The sequence below is a fragment of the Portunus trituberculatus genome, chromosome 44, assembly GCF_017591435.1.
Source record: "Portunus trituberculatus isolate SZX2019 chromosome 44, ASM1759143v1, whole genome shotgun sequence".
Taxonomy (NCBI): domain Eukaryota; kingdom Metazoa; phylum Arthropoda; class Malacostraca; order Decapoda; family Portunidae; genus Portunus; species Portunus trituberculatus.
This window is the reverse complement of record NC_059298.1, coordinates 15,274,059-15,300,076: the sequence shown is the minus strand read 5'-3', so window position 1 is coordinate 15,300,076 and position 26,018 is coordinate 15,274,059. Positions and strand designations below refer to the sequence as shown.

Below are 26,018 nucleotides of genomic sequence, written 5' to 3'. Positions count from 1 at the left end.
CACTCGCGGAGTTCACACACATACTGTTACGTTCACCGGTTAAATGAGTAAGATTGGCATCGGGGAGCCGGTGAACAATAACAATAAAAAAAAACACTGCAGGTTCAACTGGTGAAGATATGCAAAGGGGCCACTTAAGAAGCTATTTAATAACCCAATAACAATGAAACTGACATACACACATAGATATAACATGAAACACATGAAACTGACATACACACACACACACACACACACACACACACACACACACACACACACACACACACACACATATATATATATATATATATATATATATATATATATATATATATATATATATATATATATATATATATATATATATATATATATATAACACAGAAATAAATACAACAATAAAGAACCCAACTTAATACCTAACAATAATACTAATCCTATATGGAGGCAATGTGGAAAAAACGGGACGAGGGGAAGTGATACTATACTTATGAGGTGTCGCAGTGGTGAAGTGCTGCTAAGCGTTTCAGAGAGTTTGAGGGCACGTTTTTCTAGAATAACTTTGTAAGGAACACGCATATCATTATGAAATTTTGCCACAGTGTATTTGACACCCTCCCCTAATATCCCAATGTGTCATGGATCGTAAACAGTATATAATAATGGCACTTCTCCCTATAAAAATAGGAGAAAGTCACTTATCCCTCACGAAGAAACGGACAAGTGGTGAGAAATGGTGACGTAGAGAGAGAGAGAGAGAGAGAGAGAGAGAGAGAGAGAGAGAGAGAGAGAGAGAGAGAGGGGAATACATAGACTGGGAGGGGAAGGGAGGGGAGGGGAGGAAGGGAGTGAAATATGGAGAGGGGGATGGAAGAGAGGGAGGGAAGGAGCAGGGGGAGGGACTATGTGGGTGGAGCTTGTTACTACGTCACAGATAGTACTACGTCACCATTTCTCACCACTTGTCCGTTTCTTCGTGAGGGATAAGTGACTTTCTCCTGTTTTTATAAGGAGAAGTGCCATTATTATATACTGTTGACGATTCTTGACACATTGGGATATTCGGGGAGGGTGTCAAGTACACTGTGGCAAAATTTCATAATGATATGCGTGTTCCTTACAAAGTTATTCTAAAAAACGTGCCCTCAAACTCTCTGAAACGCTTAGTAAGTGATGTGGATCCCACGGTAATCCAAGAAGCGTTGTGTTCACTGGTAGAGGCCTTGACCTCGACTGAGACGGTGACGTGGAAGGGGAGGTGGAGAAGTGGCGAACGAGGTAGCGACTGAGACGGTGACGTGGAAGGGAGGTGGAGAGGTGGCGAACGAGGTAGCAAGCAGAGGAGGTGAGGGTAGTGGAGTATGTTACGGGCGGGTCGTAACAATACACACAAAAAATGAATAAATAAATAAATAAATAAAAATAATGATTAAAGTAATAAATAAATAAACAAATATATGAATAAAATAAAATAAAATAAATAAATAAATAAATGAAAAACGAAAAAAAATACTCAATGAATAAAATATTCCTCAAATAAGAAAACTTAAGCAAAGAATGTAGCAACAGTGCATTTTTCGCACACTTGCTATCTACCCCAAGAGCGCAGGTGTTGCCATTAATCTTCACCTGTGCATCAAAACTAAAGAATACGTATACAGAACAAAACCTGAATGTTCTGGTTAGAGTGCCGGCAATGCCTCCCTTTCCCATCCCTCACCACACCCGGAACATCTGATGATGCTTCACATCCCACGTGGATGAGTGGCCACGGATTACGTCCGCCACTCTTTTACCTTTGTCATCATCATCATCATCACAACCAGCACCGCCACTGATTACTGACAACAACAATCTGGCTTAAGGAAAACGAAGACGACCATTAAGGTACAAAGTACGTACACTGTAGTTTGTCTTAAAAACAGTTCAGGAACAAATGGGAATCAACATGAACGGTTAACTATCTATGTTCTTGCTCTTCTTGGTCTTGCAGTTACTGCACGACAGATAAGCCTCTTCCCCTTTATACACAATGCCACAAGTGTTTATGATCATCCCACGTTGGATCACAACTGTTACCAAACCCACACAGCTTTTGTTAATCGCGAGATCAGTCCCTCACCTCTCCTAGCATCGACCAGACACCGCCCACAGGTAACACTTGATTACCACTATAATGCTTCTACTTCTGCTCAGTGCAATGCAAGCTGCAAGAGATCATCAGACTTACCTATTTTCATTATCATCCTCACCCATAAATTTATTTAATATTCTGTTAACTACTAACGAGATTATTAATATTTCAGTCATCGGCCAGACTGCCTGTGAATTATTTTTCTCTTATCTAACCCTCATTCCAAATTGCATTCCGTTTAACAAGATCTGAGTGTTTATTTTTTGTCAGAAGGGAAACTAGCCAAAGCAGGAAAAACGATTAGAAAAAACCCACTGAAATGCCGTTTCCTGGACATGGACAAAAGAGTTAGCCAAATAATAGGATAAATCTCTTGAAAACTTCCTCTTAAATGAGTTCAGGTCACTGAACTCATAGCCTTTATGCAGTGATCAGAATTATATTACACAATGATATAAGTACTATTCGTTCAATTGATTTGATGGTCATGGAAAACTTCTTACTGTAAAAAAATCATTTTGTTACATATTAGGATTTAGTTTGATATATATAGTAATTACTGTTATTAGATATTCTTAATACGTTATAAGCATACCTTTCTCAACCAAAGACAAAATCACTCGTTCTTTATTAAATAAGCTTGCTCCTGAGATTCCTCCTCTGGATATCTATTGTGTTGGATGAACATCGTTCATTCAGTAAAAAATGACGTACACGGCCTCTGAATTGTGCCAGTCTTATCCGTAAATCTTAAGCCATGTTGACACTCAGACGCCTACGGATAGCTTTGTTTAATATCAAGTTTCTATTTGTATACAATTTCTTCTAAGTAGGCACAGTCCGTGGGAGGAAGCCTGAGTACTCGTATCCTCACGGACATGTCATCTGCACCTGTCACGCTACTAAACACAGCAATCAATTGTGTCTTCGTTTGAACAGTCATTCCTCTTGAGTTCATCACCCGAGGAGTCGTCACCCTTAGCTCTCGCTCTTAAAATTGTGATTGTTCTACACCGACACTATAACGCGTCAATATTTAAAGAGTGTGTACTCTCAAATCCTCACGTGCGTCTTTATCATCATTAAAGTTCAGAATTAAGGTGAACAGTGTTTGTGAGCGATCCTTATTTGTATATATCTAAACCATCTACCCACCAGAATAAAATTTATCATTTACATCATTATGAAACCTCGAAAGTAAGTGGGTGTAAGAGGTATCAGTATCAACCACCACTATCGGTCATAAGTCAAATACAGTGGCAAGAAGACATCGGAACAAGCGGTGGCACTAACTCTTGAAACATAACTCCACACACCTCAACTTAGGAGCTTTTCTTTTCTATCCTTGACAGATTAAGGATAATGGCTGTTGTAATGAAGGGAGCATCCTGGTCTGTATTAGGCGGTCTGATGGCCGCCTTCATTTTAATCATCTATGTGTTGTAAGTACATGTTCATGCCATGCATCCATACATTCCTTGCTTCATTTAACTCTCTCTCTCTCTCTCTCTCTCTCTCTCTCTCTCTCTCTCTCTCTCTCTCTGCCTATTTATTAACTTTTTATCTTTTCCTTTTTTATTTATTTATTTATTTATTTTATTTATTTATTTTTTTTTTTTTTTGTGTTATCAGAAAATTGTCTATATATTTTTCTCCATTTTTCTCTACTTGATGTTCAAGACAGATACGCCAAAATTTTAATCAATATGACGTGGAGTAGAATACTCTTTGTTTTTCATTCATGGCAAGTTTCGGCGATATGTAACGGATATTCATGTGTTATTGGAAGCATACAAATAATAATAATAATAATGATGACAATGATACTAACAATAATAATAGTAATAATAATAATAATAATAATAATAATAATAATAATAATAATAATAATAATAATGATAATAATAGTAATAATAATAATAATAATAATAATAATAATAATAATAATAATAATAATAATAATAATAATAATAATAATAATAATTTTAATAACAATAATAATATTTTTTTTTTCATTTTATTCCCAGGCCAAATTCATTCCCCATCATCGTGGTCGAGAGAGGTAAGAAAAACATAAATTTAATATTTTTTCACAGTAAAAACGGATATGAATAAACAAATAGATAGCAGACTAAAATTATGACATACATGATAAAATAATAAACAGCACATACTGTTTGAGAAGCAAACAAATGTAAAATCTCAAAGAATTTTAACCCTACACGTTAACCTTTTCAGTACTGCCGTCTTTTCATATTCATTCTGCTAACTATTTGGTCATTTCATAAAGCTTCAGAAACTTATGTGGGGGATTAGAATACTGTAGACTGTGGCCATTAATCTTCTAACCTGCATAAACCCTTCCTAATGTCAATAAAATTATCTTATCGGACACAAATCTTAAGGTGAAAATATGTCCCAGTATTAATGGGTTAAAAAGCGAATAGAAAGACGACTATATAATATAGTCAAGTAACATACCCCACTCTCTATCACTAAGTTTTAGTTCCTCAGTCTGCTAAAAGTTTTGCAAAACATCAATAGATCTACACAAATGTAAACATAAGAATAGTCAATGAACCGACATATTATCATGGTGGATGGATGTACACACAAACTACCACAAACTATATAATTCTTTTGCGCTTCGTTTTTTGCCACTCTCCTTGTTCTTCCTTCAATTTAAATCTTCTCAAAAATTTACACGACAAGACTTAAAGATGAAAATACATTCGGAATGTGGCAAGTTATTGAAACTTTGCCTTTTGCCTTATTTTACCAATTTCCACCTATTATTTTCAGGTGCTTCACAGAAAGGGAACCCGTCACCAGTGACAAGCACAGAAGCTGGAGAAAGAGTCTCGCGATGTCAGATTCCGGGCCTGGAGAGCATCGAGCAGTACCGCGCGTACCTGCACCACAGAGAGATCACCTGCACCGATATGGTCAGTGTGGCTCCCTATGTTTTCTCCATGTCTCTGAAAGGCTGTGCCCTATTCCTCTTCCAGTCTTGTGCATGGTGGTGTTCAACGATGTGCTGATTTGCAAACAGTTAATATCAGCGAGTGTATACAGTGCAAAAGGAAAAAATATATATAAATAAAAAAAAATAATAATAGTAATTCACGTATATCTGTAAACTGGTTTGGTATTTTGACCACCACAATATGGACAGAGCACAGCGGTTTTTTTTTTTTTTTTTTTTTTTTTAAGTCTCATTCACCGCGCACTTTACGACTCTACATTCTCCATACTTTCATCCCTTTCAACACCACAAGCTAACACAAAAATCCTTTTCTTCTCTCTCAAGCACTAAATGCAACGTCTGTGTTTTCACTCTAAACACATTTCTCCTTCATTCTCTCTTCTAAAAAACACCGCGCTTGTGATGATGAGAAGGCATTTTATTGTCATGCTGTCTGACTTCCTATTACTTATCTCATAGCGTGAGTTCGGGGGCAAGCCGCCTGCACCTGCTGACGGCAAGAAGTTTATATGTCTTGACAAAATATTCAACTTTACGCCAGGAAAGTGCCTCATCTTTTCCTTTGGTGTCAACAATGAGTGGTCCTTCGAGGATGAGATGGAAAAGTTTGGATGCAAGGTGAGTGGCTGAGACCCGTTCATTCAGATTTGGATCGATTTATTTTGATGTGGTGATCTTCCTTTCCGTCTATCTTTTTTGTCTATCAACCTGGTTCTTCATTCCCATCCTAATAGGTGTACGCCTTCGACCCTACCATGGGCAAGGAGGACCACCAACGTTCCCCTAACATCAAGTTCTACGCCACGGGCATCGCCCACTACAAGGGCACCAAGAGAATCGGTATGGGGAACAACTGGAGTGAGAAGAAGGTGAGACGGCGGCTGTAAAGCGTTGTATAACGTCAAATAAGACTGAAATGTCAATAATAGTTATTACACATATATCAATAGCTTGATAGAGAAAATTTCGTCCAGAAAAAGATCCAAGCTAATATGCATATTCGCAGAACAGTCCATGCGACATTTGGGTAACTTTGCAGACCCTTATACAGGAAGGTGAGGCTACATGAGGCTATGCTGGCTGTGGTTTCAGATCCTAAAAGTGTTGTCTTATATCCTTGTAGTTTAGTCTACGAAAAAAATCAATCCGTCCAGTAGAAATAAATCTCATTACACAATACTGTGTATCCTTTTCAGGTGGACCGCTTCGAGAATCTGGTGCGGCAGGCGGGCGAGGAGGGACGCGAGATCGACTATGTGAAGTTGGATGTGGAGCTTTCAGAAATCGACTTCCTGCAAGACATGTTGTTCAACTCACCACACGTTCTGGCCAAGATCAAGCAGATAGGAATGGAGGTCCACGACGGGCCATTTAGAGGTCTGTGCTTTGAGTTTTGCTTTCTTTTGCAATAAATATTCTTGACATTTTCCTAATATCTAATTGTTCAGATTATGTATACTGTCACCCTTCTCCGTTGGACTCATCTTATCACAATTTCATAGGTGCATCTTCTCCTATCGCTTCAGTTTTTCCTTGGGGTTTCCTATAGCGGAGGTGTGACTGGCAATTTGCCTCTGCTAGCTGGGGAAACCAGTTGAAATATTATTCTTATTTTCCTTGGAATAGATGGTATTTCAGAGACCATCAGTGTGCTAAACGCATAACATAGGTGATAATGTCTGACACAGAGATGTGCACTACATTCATCCCCTTCACTTGTACTAAACCTTCCGAACTTTGGTTTAACACAGCCAGTTCTTGTGCTATACACGATAGAGATGCATCTCACAAACGAAATTTGAGCCTTCCATCACCAGAATCAATGAACTTTATTTTCTGCCTGAAATCATGCCAAGTCTGTTTCTCCAGCTGACCAAACAATTTTTCATCTACAGAAAAATTATGGCACTTCTTTGGAATTTCTTTATAAATCTGCTGCTCTTCCACTTGTCACTGACGGACGGGAAGGCATAACGGTTCCATTCTGATCTGACTTTGAGTTTAAATTTTGAATTTGAGTTTGACCTTTCTGAAATCAGAGGACACATGTGTGTGTGTGTGTGTGTGTGTGTGTGTGAGAGAGAGAGAGAGAGAGAGAGAGAGAGAGAGAGAGAGAGAGAGAGAGAGAGAGAGAGAGACCACTGGAGGGGACAGACGTGTGAGTGAGGCTCCTGCTTGTGGTGTGTTTTTTCGTGTGGGTGACGAGTGTGTGAGCATAAGGAAGTGCATCAGAGTTGTAGCTCAGCTCGGGCTATGCAGTGTTAAGTGCAGTAGAAGAAAAGTGCTATAGTGCATCAGAAAATAGAATTAACTCAAAATGAAGCGACTAGCAGTGAGTGTGTGTGCACGTGAGTAAACCTATCCGCCCGTGACCTGACACACCTGATGCCACACTCAGGCCACCTGTCCAAAATTCCCTAAGGAGATATAAACACACCCTCCTGCCTCCCCACTCCCTGGTTTTGCGGCCTCTCTCTCCCCTCCTCTGCTTCACTTAAACCACTCACCACCTCTCGGCAGTGGTAGTAGTGTACGCCCATAATGGCAACACACCGAAAAATTGTGAGGATTGAATACCCTGGATATAGGCCACGAAGATGGTGTGCTGTTTGTGGCTTGTCAGCCTCAAAAAGCGATCCCTACATTTGCTGCGATGGCGAAACAGACTGTCACAATGTGTGCCACATCACATGCCTGGGTGACAGGGATGTGCACACGTGTGAAGAAACCCAGCAGCTGCGCCATGAGGTTAACATAGATACAGGGGTGCTCTACGAAAACGGAGATATCGAGGAAGCACCTGACACTCCAGCACCCCCCCCTCCTACCTCCCCTACAGATGACATCGACGCTCCAACCTTCAGTGAAGACGTGGACAATGAAAGGCAGGAGTACATGACGATGGATAAAGAGGAACTTATATCCCGCACTTTACGCCTAAAACAAGAAGTGATGGAAAACAAGAGCACTATCCAATCACTCTCATTACAGCGTGACTGGATAATAGAGAAAAAAGCTCAGGTGATGGATATTTTAGAATTCATCGAAACAATAAGCGACGCGAGAGATGCTGACACGAGAAGGACCACCCGCACCATAGATAGTACCTCTGCCAACGCATCATGGATAGATAAGTCATGGGCGAAGGTATGCAGCTCACCGGAGAGGTGGAAACAATGGTGGGAGTCAGATAACACGAAGCGTCTTCCTCCCAGCCGCCTTGGATTAACTCCTCCCACCCACACCACCGCCACCGACACCTCATCCACAGTCGCTGTTGTTACCATCTCCTCTGATTCCCATACTCCTGCCAACAACAGCAGCACCGCAAGTTCCGCCAGCTCTACCTCATCTACAGTCTCCACATCAACCTCATGCCTCCACCACAGCACAACAACCTGGCAGCAATTAAAAATCCTACAAACATGTCAGGTGAACGGAGGCAACAACCAAAATCAAAACCTCACGTGGGCAGAGGCGCGAGAACGCCACACGGTAGGTCTCCACCTGCCAGCCAAAATGCTCCCCGACCTAAACCACACCACCGCTCTCCCTCATCCTAGGGCCGAAGAAAGTGTGAATATTGCATGCGTCCAGGACATTCAAGGGAACAGTGCTTCACACGAGCAGCAGACGTCAGACAGGAAGCCATCCTGAGGAGGGTATTAGCTGAAGGGAGGAGAAATGGGAATTCCCATCACCCAAACCTACAACCTCAAGAGCCCTTTCGAGGTGAACCTAGGTGGCAACAAGGACAACGGGAGAAGCAGCTAAGTTACCAGCAGGGATGGACCCAGGCCCCCTGGAAGGGAGAGTATTAACATTAACAACAATAACCCACCAATATACAGGAACATCAGCCACGCCCCGCATCTCACAGTTGTGTCCGCCAATGTCAGAGGGCTTCGTAGCAACGTTGGGGATCTCTCTCACAACTTTGTATTACGTCAAAAAGTTGATATTGTAGCAGTCAGTGAAACGTGGCTGAATGACTTAGAGGAACCAACATTCGGAAAGATAAATGGATATACCAATTGGGTGAGGAAGGACCGAGAAGGCAGAGTTGGTGGAGGTGTGGCTGTTTGTTTAAAAAATGACCTCCATACCCAAGAACTGTCAGATGATGGAAGCACTATTCTTCCAAATACCGCTGACAGACAATAGTGACTTGCTGCTCTGTTTATTATACCACTCGCCCAGGCAAGGTTCTTGGCGGAGGAACTGGACAACTTGCTCCAACACCACTGCTACAACAGTGTCCTCATTGTTGGAGATTTAAATTTCCACTTGGAGCAGCAAGCATACAACAATTTAGTGACAGTGTTGGGCCTCACCAACCACGTCACATTCATACCCACGAAAGGGGAGGGCTGCTCGACCCAATGTTATCAGACCTTTCTGAGGAAAGAATCTCATGTCAACAGCTGGGTAAAGTGGGGAGCTCTGACCTCCATGCCGTGCTAACGAAGATACACCTGCATATGGCGAGGGAAAGAGCTGCACCTTGAACCATCTGGCTGTGGGAGCAGGCCAGATGGCAAGACATGAGGGACGAACTGGCAACCACAGACTGACAGGCGACGCTCTCAGGAAACGCGGAGAAGGCTCGCGCCGTCACCTCACTGTTATTGCCGGAGAGAGAGAGAGAGAGAGAGAGAGAGAGATGAACGAAGGAGGGAAGGACATAGGCTTGAGGATGATAGTGCGAAGAGAGGGAGAGAAGGTATTGTGCTGACCTGGTAGGAATCACCCCAGCCGAAGTCATAGAGGTCAGATATGATATGAAAGACTCTACACAAGAGACATGTGTAGGGGCCCCTCGACTCCACCTTGGGGCAGAAACACTTGTACTGTGGGCGTGAACGGACGTTCTGCGCCGAGCGTAATACCTACAGGAGCCTAAAGACCCGTCAACACGTGAGTGTCTTGACTACAATCTACTCAGTGTAATATGTGGGCAATAGATTAGTGTAATTGTAGACAGTAGCATAACTTTGTAGCAGTATTAATATAAAGACAAGGTTGGACATTACCAATATATCTCTCTATATATGTATAACTAAATAATATCCTGTAAGGCTGATAGTGTAAGCTACCAATATATTTGTCATTAAGAGAACTGATTCACGCTCCCAGGTTTTGACCGATACAATGAATACATCGAGTTAGCGTGAAATGGGTCTTATTATCCTGCACTAATCGCCATCAAAGGGGCGATAACAGTCAAAACATGAAGGGTCTGTCGTCGGGGACTGGACTCTTCCCCTGTCACGAGGACAGCGCGGGGAGCAGCGTCAGGCGAGGAGAGCGGCGTGGGCATCAGGCATCACCCACAACCAAGCGAGACTGAGGCAGATGCCACATCTCACCAGAAGACAGCGGCTTGTTCGATTCGATTATTTATAGAAAAGAGGGGTGAACGCTTGTGGAGGAGCCAACACCTTCCCTCTGCCCTACCCGACCACAAAGTGAGACAGTTGCCAAGAATCACAATTAGGGTTTAGTGTGAGGACTTATTCTGTACCTACGTACTACAAACATACGGACAGACATATTACTTGTGTGAATTATTAGTAATTGCTGGGGAAACATGGTTATGTGATTACAAGATAAGGCTAGTTTACTAGTTAGTGTTCATACACATTAGTGTTTGTCTATAGTGTTTGTGTCTTCGTACTGCTGCGGTAACCAGGAAGGAGTGATTGTGTTCTCGCTGAAGCGAGACACCTTGATGTACTTGTGTACTCACGGTGGTGCGACAACCAGGTGAGACACCTTGATGTGCTTGTGTACTCACGGTGGTGCGACAACCAGGTGAGACACCTTGATGTGCTTGTGTACTCACGGTGGTGTGACAACCAGGTGAGACACCTTGATGTGCTTGTGTACTCACGGTGGTGTGACAACCAGGTGAGACACCTTGATGTGCTTGTGTACTCACGGTGGTGCGACAACCAGGTGAGACACCTTGATGTGCTTGTGTACTCACGGTGGTGTGACAACCAGGTGAGACACCTTGATGTACTTGTGTACTCACGGTGGTGTGACAACCAGGTGAGACACCTTGATGTGCTTGTGTACTCACGGTGGTGTGACAACCAGGTGAGACACCTTGATGTACTTGTGTACTCACGGTGGTGTGACAACCAGGTGAGACACCTTGATGTACTTGTGTACTCACGGTGGTGTGACAACCAGGTGAGACACCTTGATGTACTTGTGTACTCACGGTGGTGTGACAACCAGGTGAGACACCTTGATGTGCTTGTGTACTCACGGTGGTGTGACAACCAGGTGAGACACCTTGATGTACTTGTGTACTCACGGTGGTGTGACAACCAGGTGAGACACCTTGATGTGCTTGTGTGCTCATGGTGGTGCGACAACCAGGTGAGACAGCTTGATGTGCTTGTGTGCTCACGGTGGTGCGACAACTAGGTGAGACACCTTGATGTGCTTGTGTGCTCACGGTGGTGCGACAACCAGGCGAGACACCTTGATGTGCTTGTGTACTCACGGTGGTGCGATAACCAGCGTGAAGTGACTGTAGGGATTGTGCCTTCACAGAGAAGGCACGTTGAGTTGAGTTCAGGAAGTGAGACAACATTGCTGAAGAGAGTTACGCACTAAGGTGTGTTTGATTTCTCCAACACAGTAAGCCAACATGGATCGACAAGAGGAAACAGAAACGTCGCCGGGGAAGAATGACATCACTGACGATGTCACACTCAGGAGCGGTGAGGAGGATAACACTACCACCCTCCCAACAACATCATCAAGTTTGGAGCACAGGGTAGACACTCTGTTTGATACACTCCAGAAGTTTCAGCAATCAGTAATGGCTATCCTAACCAAGGACAAGTCGGAACAAAGGGAATCCGCCATGGAGAGTGGTAAGGTGATTCAAAGAACATCACCTCAAGAGCTCGTAGAGTGTAGGAATGAACCAGAACAGATAAAAACCAAGGGGAGGACAAGGAGCCCTCTGTGACTGCGCTTGATGTCTTGCCAGTAGAGCTTCACCAGGGGGAGCACAAAGAGCAGTATGAGACAAAGAAGGTTGATGAAGGATCGCAAAATCATGGGTATGCCGAGCTCCTTAGGAATTTACAACTCACGAACAGGAAGACACCTACATTTTGCGAAGGAACCTGTTTTGAATTTTGGGAGTTTAAACAAGCCTTTCAACGACATGTCGGAGTCATGGGTATGTCTCCTGTTGTCAAACTGGAGACACTAGTATCCGCCTACACTGGAGAGATTAAGAGCAAGGTCCGGGCCTGTATGAAAATAGAAAATCCTACTGACGGGTATGAACGCGCTCTTGAATTACTTGATGAACGATATGGTGATGAAGATGCCTTTGTTAATCAAATGCTACACGGAACCTTAATGGGACCTAGCATAAGGTCAGGCGATGTGAAGGGCCTGAGGAAATTCCTAGATGAGCTGGAAGAATGTTTCCATAACTTGTCTGTCCTAAAGCAGACAAGGGAAATTGATAACCGTTACGGGCTGTACCTGCTGGCCAATCGATTACCGAAAGAGATAAGAGATGACTATATCAAACAACGTAGAGATTACAAAGTGACACACAAGGAAAGACCTGGAATACAATGGCTGATACACTTTATCCATAAAGCAGCAAGTGATGCAGAAACCATCAATGTGCATAATCCAGTAACAGCAACAAAGGATCAAGAAAGAGACATGGGGGTAGTGTCTCTATCTCCAGATTCATCTCAAGGCCAACAAAGAGTGCGAGCTCTGGATACCGCAACAAGCCCACTTTCTCAGAGCGAACGGGGCAGACGGTGCGTGGCATGCCATCGAGGATCCCACACTCTCAAAGTGTGTCAACAATTCCACGCTATGAGCGCTGAAAGGCGTATCTTATTGGTCAGGGGAAAGCGACTCTGCTTCTCGTGTCTAAGCCCAAACCACCTGCTGCAGGAGTGCATTAGCGCAGGGAGGTGTGGAGTAGATGGGTGCCGGGCAAAACATTCCTGGCTATTACACCCTAATTCTAGCAATATAGGTCGAGGACAGGGTACACGACCCAAAGTACCAGTGGGACAGGAGCGAATCTTGCGCAGAAGGGAACAAATGTCCTTCCTGAGCAACGTAAATGGAACCAGCACGTCTGATATAGTCAAGGACACATATCCTGCCCCCAAACGTCAAAGGCGAGACCAAACATTGACTGATATGTCAATTGTGCACCCGACATCAGATCATAGACCTGAGGCATCGAGGGCTGAACTGATTACGAATGTCACAAGGGAAGCAGAGACCCGAGGAGAATTCCAAGATACAGCTAATCCCTATAAATGGGTTAATGAGGAAAGAGCTGGAAGAGCCAGGAATAACAATCATGTGGGAAAGGAGGAATCAAATTATACTTGACAAAGAAGCGAAACAGAGAAATCAGTAGCACTACCCGTTCTGAAGATCAGGGTAGAAGGTAAACACAACAAGAATCTAACCTCCATCATAACCGGAGCCCTTCTTGATACAGGTAGTGACCGCATATTCTGTACGCGTACAATTGCTAGAGAGCTGCACGAGGAGGGGAGAAAGGTTAAACTTTCTCTTAGTACGATCTTTGAAAAGGGGAGTGAACTTGACACAGAAGAAATTTGGCTCAAGATAACGAGCGTGGGTGTAAAGGGTGTTCGGTCTATCAATATTCCCAATGTGCTAATAGTCAAAACATTGCCAAAATCACTAAGATCTTCGACTGCTACCTCTAGGAGCGTCAGGGAAATACCGCTTCTCCAAAGAATAGCAGTACTGGAACAACCCCCAAAGGCAGTGGATATTATAATAGGGCTAGACGCTCCCAGTGCCTTCGTGCCCTTAGAAGTAAGAAAAGGTGAAGACGGAGAGCCTTTTGCGGTGCGGACACCCTTGGGATAGACAATTAATGGACCTTTGTTAAAAAATGACCAAGACCAGACAGCGATAGGCTGCTTGACCACATTGAGGGCACAAGACCCAGTCACTTTAGAAGATCAAGTAAGACGGTTGTGGGAACACGACTCAACCTACGATGAGGAGGAGGAAATGTCAGTGGAAGACAGGAGGGTGACTGCCTTGTGGTCACAATCAGTCATACAGATAAATGGACATTACCAGCTGCCAATCCCATTCCGATAAGATAACCCTGAATTGCCAAATAATAAGGCGCTGGCTGAGCATCGCCTTCTAAGCCTAAAGAACCACCTCCTAAGAAATCCACAATTCCTGCAACGGTGCTAACAGGAGATGCAACGCATGATTAGTTCAGGGTTTGCTGAGGAGGTAGAAGATAATGGTGAGACTGGAAGAACTTGGTATCTACCACATCACCTAGTACTAAACGCCAAGAAACCAGAAAAAAACTGAGGATAGTCTTTGATTGCGCTGCTGAATACAAATTAATATCACTAAACAGCCAGGTCATGCAAGGGCCGAACTTGAATAACAAACTAATGGGAGTCCTCATCAGATTCCGACAAGGAAGAATCGCAGTCATGGCCGATATAGAAGCTATGTTCCACCAGGTAAGAGTGTCTCCCTCAGATAGAGATGTGCTACGGTTCCTGTGGTGGAGAGATGACCACCTCCGCGGTAACCCAAGAACCTATCGAATGACAGTGCACCTCTTCGGAAAAGTTTGGAGCCCATCCTGTGCTGGATTTGCACTGCGACAGACGTTCTCTGAGCATGTAAACAAGATGCCAGAAGAGATCACATGCACAATTTTTATGTGGACGATTTACTCCTCTTAATGGATTCGCTGCCGAGGGCTATGATTGTTACTCATCGATTGAGAACTTTACTGTTAAAGGGTGGGTTCAAACTAACCAAATGGATTTCGAATGACCCAAGAGCTCTTAGGACTGTCCCAGAAATAAAGGGATGACTCATACCATGTGGCCTTTGTATGTGGTAAGGCCAAGCTAGCTCCAATAAAGAAACTGACCATTCCTCGTCTTGAGCTGTGCGCTGCAGTTCTGGCTGCAAAGGCGGACAAACAATTAAGAAAGGACCTGGAACTCCCTATTTCCCAGTCAATATTCTGGACAGACAGCACGGCAGTAAGGAATACCAGGCGGCACTTCCTTAACTTTGTAGCCAATAGTGTGGGAACAATACATGAAATATCCAAACCTGAACAATGGCGATATGTCAGCACAGAAGTGAATCCTGCGGATGACGCTTCTCGAGGAGTAAGAGGGGAAAAATTCACAAGTGAGAGCTGATGGCTACGGGGACCCCAATTTCTGAGCCTGAATGAGAGGGATTGGCCGACATACCCCCAATAAATTCCGGAGCTTGGTGATAATGATCCAGACGTGAGAAAGGAGTGCACAGTGTTCACTTCACAGAACACTGAGGAAGAAGACAGCATCAAAACCATGATCACTCGATATTCATCATGGCATCGCCTTTTGATAGGAGTTGCCTGGATAAGGAGATTTTTACTCTAGTGTCGGAGGAAGTATAGAAACAATGAAGACCAAAGCGTTAGCACTAAAGAACCGGAGGACGCGATAAACTCCATTTTACGTGTAGTGCAAGCTGAAAACTTTACATCAGAGAGGCATACGCTTGAACAAGGAGGTCATGTAATGAAGGGCAACCTCAGGCGCCTCGACCCATTTCTAGATGAGTCTGGCCTAATCAGAGTTGGGGAACGACTGAAGCATGATGATACGCCGTCTTCAAGAAGATATCCCATTCTATTACCCAGAGATAATCATGTCACAAGACTCATTATAGAAGAAGCGCATGCTCTGAATGCTGGGCATTCTGGACGTGAATATACCTTGGTAGTACTGCGGGAACTATACTGGATCCCAAGGTGTCGCAACCTACTAGATCGTATAATACGAAACTGTATAACCTGTCGTCGGAATAATTGGAGAGCCACACACAACCGACAAGCAGATCTGCCAGAAGACCGGATCAGGACAGAAGAGAAGGCCTTCAGCTACTGTGGAGTGGACTGCTTTGAACCCTTTACGGTTAAACAAGGGCGAACACAGGTCAAAAGGTGGAGTTGCATTTTCACCTGTCTAACTACCAGAGCCATCCACCTAGAAGTCGTGACATCCTTGAGTGCAGACATATTTATCATTGCCCTCTTAAGATTCTGTGCCCGGAGGGGTCCGCTTAAGCGCATCAGATCTGACCAGGGGACTAATTTGATACGAGCGAGCAGGGAACTACGACGGGCTTCCCAGAGCTGGCGCAAGGATGAAAGAGTGAAACATGCTATTAACTTAACGCCATCGCGGGCACAACTTGCTGTTTCGTGCAAAGCCCGACAGGGGGAGTGTTATTGCTGGAGGAGAGAGAGAGAGAGAGAGAGAGAGAGAGAGAGACAGACAGACAGACAGACAGACAGACAGACAGACAGACAGACAGACAGACAGAGAGAGAGAGAGAGAGAGAGAGAGAGAGAGAGAGAGAGAGAGAGAGAGAGAGAGAGATGAACGAAGGAGGGAAGGACAAAAGCTTGAGGATGGTAGTGCGAAGAGAGGAAAGAAGGTATTGTGCTGACCTGGTAGGAATCACCCCAGCCGAGGTCATGGAGGTCAGATATGTTATGAAAGACTCTACACAAGAGACATGTGTAGGGGCCCTCAACTCCACCTTGGGGCAGAAACACTTGTACTGTGGGTGTGAACGGACGTTCTGCGCCGAGCGTAATACCTACAGGAACCTAAAGACCCGCCAACACGTGAGTGACTTGACTACAACCTACTCAGTGTAATATGTGGGCAATAAATTAGTGTAATTGTGGACAGTAGCATAACTATGTAGCAGTATTAATATAAAGACAAGGTTGGGCATTACCAATATTTCTCTCTATATATGTATAACTAAATAATATCCTGTAAGGCTGATAGTGTAAGCTACCAATATATTTGTCATTAAGAGAACTGATTCACGCTCCCAGATTTTGACCGATACAATGAATACATCGAGTCAGCTTGAAATGGGTCTTATTATCCTGCACTAATCGCCATCAAAGGGGCGATAACATCACACCTGGTCGACCTGCAAGCTCGTCATGTCCCTCACCGTACTTAACTTGCCAAAGCCTCAAGCCCCCAAGGTTCGGCTTTCGTTGCCAGGAAGCTGCCGAGGCCAAACACAAAGCATGGAGGAGATAAAAGCAGCGCCCCTCACAACACAACCTCGCCTTACATCGAGCTGCTTATAGGAGAATGACAGCCACCTCCAAGTGGGCGAGGAAGCGCTGGGAGCAAGTTATAAAAAACAAGCTCCCCTGTCCAGGAGTGGGTGAAAAAACGTGGTGGGTTTTGGTCAAGGAGAGGCAAGGGCTGATGAGACAGGACAGCGTGCCCCTCCTCACTAGGCAGGATGGATCCACTGCCACAAGCAGTGAGGATAAGGCTGCCCTCCTAGCCAAATTATTTTCTGACAAAATGCAAGTGCAGAGCCCTACCCGGCCCCCTCCTGTGTTACCAAGGGAGACGGCACACACCATCACCACAGTGCCCATCACCACGAAGTTGGTGGAAAAAGCACTCAGGGAACTAGATGTGAAGAAAGCCACGGGTCCAGATGAAATCAGCCCCAGAGTGGTAAAACAATGTGCCAGGGAGCTGTCAGCGCCTCTTGATGCCATATTTTCTTCCTGTCTAGCAGAGAGAAAGTGGCCAGCATACTGGAAAGAGGCAAATATGATTCCTGTGCACAAAAAAGGGTCCAGGTCTGACCCTAGGCACTACAGACACATCTCCCTGCTGTCTGTGATGGTTAAGATGTTTGAGAAACTGATGTCATCAGTCATACGGCACCATCTGAAAGAAAACCAGCTTCTCTCACCATACCAGTTCAGGTTCTGGCCAGGCCGATCTACCTCAGATCTCCTCCTCCTCCTCTCACAGAAATTGCAGGTGTTACGTTCACCGGTTAAACGGGTAAGATTGGCATCGGAAAGCCGGTGAACAATAACAATAAAAAAAACACTGCAGGTTCAACTGGTGAGGAAATGTAAAAGGGGGCACTTTAAAAAGCTATTTTAATAACCCCATAATGAAACTGACATACACATAGATATAACATGAAACATGAAACTGACATACACATAGATATAACATGAAACATATGAAACTGACATACACATATACATATAACACAGAAATAAATACAACAATAAAGAACCCAACTTAATACCTAACAATAATCCTAATCCTATATGGAGGCAATGTGGAAAAAACGGACGAGGGAAGTGATACTTATGCGGTGTCGCAGTGGTGAAGTGCTGGGTGATGGTTGATCCCACAGTAGTCCAAGAGGCGTTGTGTTCACTGGTTGAGGCCTGGACCTCGACTGACTTTCCAGAAAGCCGAGCTTGCTTTAACACTTCCGCTGGAGTCGAATGGGGCCGCGTGAATCCAACTTCGGGACAGTAGCGGGGCTTCATGAGACGGTGACGTGGAGGGTTCATGAGACGGTGGCGTGGAAGGTTCACGAGACGGTGACGTGGAAGGGGAGGTGAAGAGGTAGCGAACGAGGTAAAAAGCGGAGGAGGTGATGGTAGTGGAGTATGTTACGGGCGGGTCGTAACACAGGACACCCTTGATGAAGGCCTGGACACATTTCCAGTGGCCCTTGATATCGCGGGGGCTTTAGATCGAGTGTGGCACGCAAATCTTATAGCTAAGCTCCAAGCCAAAGGCATCGACGGTAGTCTCCTGATGCTACTCGAAGATTACCTCCAAGGAAGGACACTTTGGGTAGTTGTCAACAGGCGGACCTCATCTCCCATCAGTATCGGAGCGTCAGTTTCACAGGGCTCAGTGCTGGGCCCAGTCCTGTAGAACGTGTATATTGACGACTTACTACGCCAACTCCCTGCAGTCAAGGCTTACGCCGACGACTGCACAATCTCCCTCTCCTACTACCGCCAGGACAGCCAGCGCGCCGTGGCCAACATCAACCGTCAACTAAAGGCAGCAGAGGAGTGGCAGATGGTGTGGCAAGTCACCTTTGCACCTGACAAAACACACGTTATGGTCGTCTCACGATCCCCTGCCGCTTCACAGGCCGTGGAAGGACAACTGCAGTTTGAGGGTGAGCAGCTGTCTCTCCAGGAACACATTAAGATCCTGGTAGTCACCATAGACCGTGAGCTGCGCTACGACACCCACATCACGTCTGTAGCCCGCCAGACATCACAGCGTGTGTCAGCTCTCCGCAGGGTAGCTGGCAGTCTGGACCCGCGTGGAAACCTCACTCTCTACTAGGCAGAAATCCGTATGGTGCCTTGACATGGATGCCCAGCGCCCTTACCCACACCAGATGCCTCGACGCGGTACAGAGACGTGCTCCTCGTCTCCTGGGGGAAGACGAGGAGATCGCGGCCAGTACCACGTCACTGGAGCACCGGAGGGACGTGGCAACCCTGACGGTGTGCCACAAGGCTTGGGTGCAGCAAACACCTCACCTCACCCGCCTCAGCCTGCCGCCACACCCACCAAGGAGAATGACGAGGCAAGCAGGAGCAGGAGGCCAGTAGGTGGTGGTGCCTCTCTCCCGCTCCTTACAACACTAGCGATCTTTCAAAGCCAAAGCAGCGCGTCTGTGGAACCTCTTCACGGTGGCCACGCCTGAGGTAACGGGAATGTTTATACACATCAGGTGAAAGTGGCCGCCAATGACTGGAGGAGCGCGCTCCCCCCGCGGCTGGTGTTGTGAAGTATAGTGAAGTGAAGTGTGCGAATTTACTCTATGTGATATACTTTAACATAAGAAGTGATGTGAAGAAAGACGTTTAAAATAGTGCTTTGCCAACGCAAGGCACTTTAGGTCTAGATTCACACTATAAACTGTAAATCATTTGTTATATGTAATTATGAAGTTTAAATAGAGAGAGAGAGAGAGAGAGAGAGAGAGAGAGAGAGAATTATGTTTGTCTTTCATATCAACGATCTTTATTACTGACCCTCCCGTCTCTCTCTCTCTCTCTCTCTCTCTCTCTCTCTCTCTCTCTCTCTCTCTCTCTCTCTCTCTCTCTCTCTCTCTCTCTCTCTGTGTGTGTGTGTTCGTGTGTGTGTGTGTGTGTGTGTGTGTGTGTGTGGCGCGAAGAGCCTTTTATTGTTGTACAGTTCCTTCCTAAGTTAAATCACAATAATCATCAACCTTCCACTGCAGATATGAGTCAGACAAGTCGGCAGCAAGTATTCTGGCCGTACTTCATGCTGATGAGGTGTGCCGGCTTCAAGCTGATTCACACCCGAGATGCAGGTGGCTGGAGGGAGGTGGTGTGGGCGCGAGATTTCTGACGATTGACAAGATCATTCATCTGATGGGCGCGCGCGCATGTTTGTGTGTGTGTGTGTGTGTGTGTGTGTGTGTGTGTGTGTGTGTGTGTGTGTGTGTGTCGCCTCGTATGCCTGGCTGCTTTTCACTGTTACAAAATAAATCATATCACCAAGAAAGCCACAGTGTAGTATTTCCTAAGCTTACATGCATTCTACCCCAACGGGAGGAAGACAGGTGGGTTTTTTACCGAAAGTCAATGCAAATTATGAAAACTAATTACAACCACTAGAAAATGAACGAATACTTCAGGTACTGCTCACAGGTGTCTCTTTGGTGATATACCACATACACGTCTTATGCGCAATTTACATGCACGGATTGCTACTCCCAGCTGATTTTTATTTATTTATTTTTTTTTTTTCCACACGACCATGGGGGAAAGCCTTGCCTACTGGAGTGGCAGAGGGGATTCAGCACTCAGTAAACAGGCGGTGGATCAGGGCGGGGATCGGTACGCTGAGGGGACGCGTTATTTCTTTTCTTTTTCTTTCCCTCTTTTGTATTTGCATTGGGGAAACCGGCCAAGCGAAACAAAAATTGCATCAAAAAAGACTTACTGAGGTGCCAATTCCCGAACAGGGTCAAAAGACTTAGCCAAAAGAATAAGGTAAATGTCTTCAAACCGCCCTTTTCAATGAGTTCAGGTAATGGGAAATACAGGAAGCAAGCAGGGATCTCGAGGGTTAACCAGAGAAAGGGATGCATGACTGAGAGTACTGGTTAACTCTTGCATTAGGGAGGCGGACAAAATAGGGGTGAGAAACAAAAGAAAGTCTTGTGCAGAGAGGCCGCGGGAGGAGGGGAAGCATGGCAAGTTTCCCTCTTGCATGAAAATTAAGATAAACTCCGGGAGGTAAGTGTCAAGAGAGGGAGAAAATTATAACTGATAAGGAGCAGGTAGCATGATAATGGTGGGATTGTCAGAGAGTGAACAGTGTTTGTTTGGCTACAGCAGTGTTCGGGAACCATCCACTGCTCTCCTTAGTTTACCATCCTCCTCTGTCAGTTCTACCACCATCGCCGATTTAGATCATATCCGCGACTAAAGGCAAGTTTTTGAGACGAAACAACGCTTAATAAGGTACTCTTTTTAAGGTAGGCTAAAAAATTTTTTTTTTTTTTAAATCACAACATGCCTGTCAACCAGTAGTCATATCAACACAGATAGATATAATATGGAAATAACCTGAACCTCTTCTCTCGAGGTTAAGGTCGATTTACACACATCAGTGAAGTATCAGTGCCGCGTCCGCTCAGTGCTTCAGTGTCAGTGACAAAAAAAATCGTTACTTTGAATTCAACAGAGGCAATTAAGTACCCAGAACTATCTCTAGTGGTAGTATTGCACGTATCCCAGCAAGCTGCTCGTTTCTGCTAGTGAGACCGGCCAGGTGTCAAACAGTCTCAAATTTCGTGACAAACACACCTGGTATTTGGCTATAGTATGAACTTTTCATACACACACACACACACACACACATACACACACACACACACACACACTTGGTAGCTCAGTGGTTAGAGCGCTGGTTTCACAAGCCTGAGGACCGGGGTTCTATTCCCCGGACGGGTGGAGATATTTGGGTGTGTCTCCTTTCACGTGTAGCCCCTGTTCACCTAGCAGTGAGTAGTTACGGGATGTAAATCGAGAAGTTATGACCTTGTTGTCCCGGTGTGTGGTGTGTGCCTGGTCTCAGGCCTATCCAAAGATCGGAAATAATGAGCTCTGAGCTCGTTCCGTAGGGTAACGTCTGGCTGTCTCGTCAGAGATTCCAGCAGATCAAACAAACATACAATCGAGAGGGCCGGGTTCGAGTCCCGGGGCGACGCGGCATATGGGCATGCCTCATAAAGTGGCCCGTGTTCACCTAGCAGTAAATAGGTACGGGATGTAACTCGAGGGGTTGTGGCTTCGCTTTCCCGGTGTGTGGAGTGTGTTGTGGTCTCAGTCCTACCCGAAGATCGGTCTATGAGCTCTGAGCTCGCTCCGTAATGGGGAAGACTGGCTGGGTGACCAGCAGACGACCGAGGTGAATTACACACCAACTAGGACAGATTTTAATTGTGGAATATAGGTGTTCCGCATATTTCTTTTATTTGAGTGGTTATCTTTTAGCATCTTGATTACTAAGTTTAGTAGATATAATGCCACTAACTGTATTTTACGTTTCTTAGTGATTTGCAAGAAAATATGGGGATATGCCACCACCTCTACCATGTTTTAATTTAAGCTACCACCACATACTTACAATATTTGCACCTCTTACTTAGTATTAGCTTCACCAGCATCTACTGTGATCGTTTCACAAGCATAGCACATACCACTTACTTTACAAGAACCATTACCATACCACATTCTTCACTAGAACCAAGATGTATTAGACTAGAACCACCACCACTTACTTTACTAGAACCTAGTATTACCACCACCACCACTTATTTACTACAAACACCACCACCACTTACAAAATACACAGTTTCTTACCTTTAAATGCTGGTGGATGGCCGATTCCCTGGCATCTGTGTCCTCGTGATGGCAGATTCTGATCAGGAATTGCATCCTGTTTTAAATTTCTCACAGTTCGTGGAACCGGCAAATTTAAAAGCTCGTACTTCAGATTTCGTTCAATCTGGGCTGAACTAAAATGTCGTTCACAAACCACAGCATACTTAATATTAATATGGTCTGAACGGAAACACTTATGGATACACTGTCTAGCAAGGTTATCACTAGATGGGAATTTATGGTATCTTAGGTTGCTGTCCTTACCAGGTGTACATCCAAATACAGCGCACACTCTTGCTTTACCCATTTAACTATTAATATCGTAATACAAAGCCCGTGAAAAGTACACAATTGCTGATAAAATCTGTCACACATGAACACACCACCACAACAATAGACGTAAACAATACACATGGTGACGTCAGCGGTTCCAATAATGCCGAAGTGCGTTCACCTCTTAGTCTAATACATCTTGGGTGGGACACTTCATGCCACACGTACTTGCATTTGTGTGTGTGTGTGTGTGTGTGTGTGTGTGTGTGTGTGTGCGTGTGTGTAGCGCATAATGTATGTCTGTGTGTCAGTAAACGTTTGCAGCTACTATCTTTCGGACTACTACGACCGAGCTCCTCGTCCTCGTGTGTTTTTAGAATAAATAAGGTGGGTGTGTGTGTGTGTGTGTGTGTGTGTGTGTGTGTGTGTGTGTGTGTGTGTGTGTGTGTGTTGCGCTTATGTATGTGTGTGTCAGTTAACGTCAGCAGCTCCTACCTTTCCGACTACTACGACCGAGATCCTCGTCCGGATGATACACATCAACAAACAAGCAAACCCATCACTTGTCCCGTATTCCACGCCTTGGCCACTTGTGCTTGTGGCCACCACAAAATAATGATCAAATGTACGACACATACACTTATATGGGTCCATTCACATGGGCCACTTTTTTTGTGGTAGCCAGAAAAAAGTGATGAGATGTGGCGGACGGAGCCATTTCTTCAACCACCTCAATGTGACCAGCTATAGAAACCATTTTTTTCTTCAAATGGCAGCGTACTCACGAGCCGCTATCTGTTCTCTATTTCCCACTGCTATGGCACTGTTTTATCCTATCTGTCACAGCATCAAGCCTTTCCCTGAGCGGGAAAAAGACCTAAAGAGTTGTTTGGCTGCAAAATAGTTTGCAGAGAAGAGACCACCACTTTATTATTTACATATGAAAGAATACAGAGATAGACAAAAATAAATAAAAAATGTGCGAAATGATCCACGCAGTAGTCTGTTATATTTAACAATGGAGTGTATCCAGTACTTCCTTCACTTTGTGCTTCATCTTTACATGGAGGTGGCATTAGACAGCTAGCGAAACGATAGTTTACTCCCAGACAGGTAGAATAGCACTAGTTCTGATCTGGACTGATCTGGTCTGCCCAGTTCTGGTCTGGATCAGTTCAAAGGTAGTTGTGAACTCGCTGAACGTTCCCTTTGTATCTCACAACTCAAGGAGACAGTCACAGCTTGCCCTCTAAAGACAACTCTCACTCCCTTCACACAAAACTATACGCCCTTACCACACACACATACTCCTCACTTAAAATACAAAAATGCGACTCCAAAACCAGCCTCTGTGGAGGGGACCATAAATGTCCCCAGGTCGGACTCCTCTCTCAGTATCGACCATAAATGTATTGACACCCTCCTCAACTATTCTTCGTTAACTTCTGCAACATTCGTGGTCTTAGATTTAATTTTCAATCTATAGAACACCACTTCTCCTCTGCTAAACCTCGTCGTCTTTTCCTCACCGAAACACAGCTGTCTGAAGCTACTGACGGTACCTCTTTTTCTGTTTCCTTCTACTTTCTCTATCTTCATTCTCGTTCCAAAGCTGGATGTTGAATCTATGTTGGCAACAACTTGACTTGCTCTAGTTCCCACGCTCTTGAATCTTCCGAGTTATCCACCATCGGGCTTCTACTCAAAAGTCATTCTAACTAAATTTATCTGTGTTGATTATTTCTCCCCTAACTCCTCTGACTATAAGAAATTCTTTGACTATTCAACTTCTAAAGTGGAGCACATTCTGTCCCTCTACCCTTTCACGGAGATCTCCATCCTTGGAGATTTCAATGTTCACCACCAGCTTTGGCTTTCCTTTCCCTTCACTGACCATCCTGGTGAACTAGCCTTCAACTTTGCTATCTTCCATGACCTAGAGCAACTGGTGCAACACCCTGACCTGTCTTGGAGATACGCCCAACATTCTTGATCTTTTCCTTACCTCTAATCCTTCTGCTTATGCTGTTACCCTATCTTCTCCGTTGGGCTCCTCCGATCACAATCTCATTTCTGTATCTTGTTCTATTTCTCCAATCCCTCCTCAGGATCCCCAAAGCGGAGGTGCCTCTGGCGTTTTGCCTCTGCCAGTTGGGGGACCTGAGGAGGTATTATGCTGATTTTCCTGATGATTACTGTGTCAGAGACCCAGCTCTGTGTGCTGAATCCAAAAGAGGTGATAGTGTCTGGCATGCAGGCGTACATTGTTCATTCTTTCTCTCAACCTAAACCTTCTAAACCTTGGTTTAACTCAGCCTGTTCTCGTGCTATACATGATAGAGAGGTTGCCCACAAAAGGTACTTGAGCCTTCCATCTCCTGAATCTCATGCACTTTATATTTCTGCCCGGAATCATGCCAAGTCTGTTCTTCAACTTGCCAAACACTCCTTCATAAATAGAAAATGTCAAAATCTTTCAAACTCAAACTCTCCTCGTGACTTCTGGCATCTAGCCAAAAACATCTCCAATAACTTTCACTTCATCTTTCCTCCTTTATTTCATCCTGATGGCACCACTGCCATCTCTTCTGTCTCTAAAGCTGAATTCTTCTCTCAAACCTTTGCTAACAACACCTTGGATGATTCTGGGCTTGTCCTCCTCTCCTCCTCCCTCTGACTATTTCATGTCTACAATTAAAATTCTTCGTAATGATGTTTTCCATGCCCTTGCTGGCCTAAACCCTCGGAAGGCTTATGGACCTGATGGGGTCCCTCCTATTGTTCTCAAA

The 26,018-nt window shown here is 44.7% G+C and overlaps 2 protein-coding genes across 9 annotated transcripts in view; both read left to right on the top strand.

Moving 5' to 3' along the window:
- The first annotated feature begins 1,723 nt into the window (after positions 1–1,723).
- LOC123519047 lies at positions 1,724–20,566 on the top strand. 4 transcript variants are annotated; one of them, XM_045280194.1, is made up of 8 exons: positions 1,724–1,876; positions 3,469–3,558; positions 4,144–4,178; positions 4,919–5,061; positions 5,562–5,720; positions 5,837–5,971; positions 6,299–6,479; positions 20,280–20,566. In XM_045280194.1, exons 2-8 carry the CDS (start codon positions 3,479–3,481, stop codon positions 20,408–20,410), a joined length of 864 nt encoding a protein of 287 aa, XP_045136129.1. In that variant the 5' UTR covers positions 1,724–1,876; positions 3,469–3,478; the 3' UTR covers positions 20,411–20,566. The 4 variants fall into 4 exon arrangements, 3 of the variants coding, with proteins under 3 accessions (XP_045136129.1, XP_045136128.1, XP_045136127.1); XM_045280193.1 differs by lacking the exon at positions 1,724–1,876 and adding an exon at positions 2,018–2,136; XR_006678965.1 differs by lacking the exons at positions 1,724–1,876; positions 3,469–3,558; positions 4,144–4,178; ... (2 more) ...; positions 5,837–5,971; positions 6,299–6,479 and adding an exon at positions 6,501–10,019 and having other exon boundaries at positions 20,280–20,417.
- Positions 20,567–21,371: 805 nt separating this feature from the next.
- LOC123519048 overlaps positions 21,372–26,018 on the top strand; it is a 39,591-nt gene continuing 34,944 nt past the window's right edge. For 2 of the 5 annotated variants that reach the window (XM_045280199.1, XM_045280195.1), the window contains exon 1: positions 21,372–21,498. The gene's annotated coding sequence lies outside the window, so the exon portion shown is untranslated. Of the gene's footprint in view, positions 21,546–23,124; positions 23,617–26,018 lie in introns of those variants that run through there. The other 3 variants (XM_045280197.1, XM_045280196.1, XM_045280198.1) reach the window with 3 other exon arrangements.

Excerpts from the sequence above, each read along its gene's own strand:
- LOC123519047 (XM_045280192.1), top strand. The coding sequence starts at position 12,306 with ATGGGTATGTCTCCTGTTGTCAAACTGGAGACACTAGTATCCGCCTAC.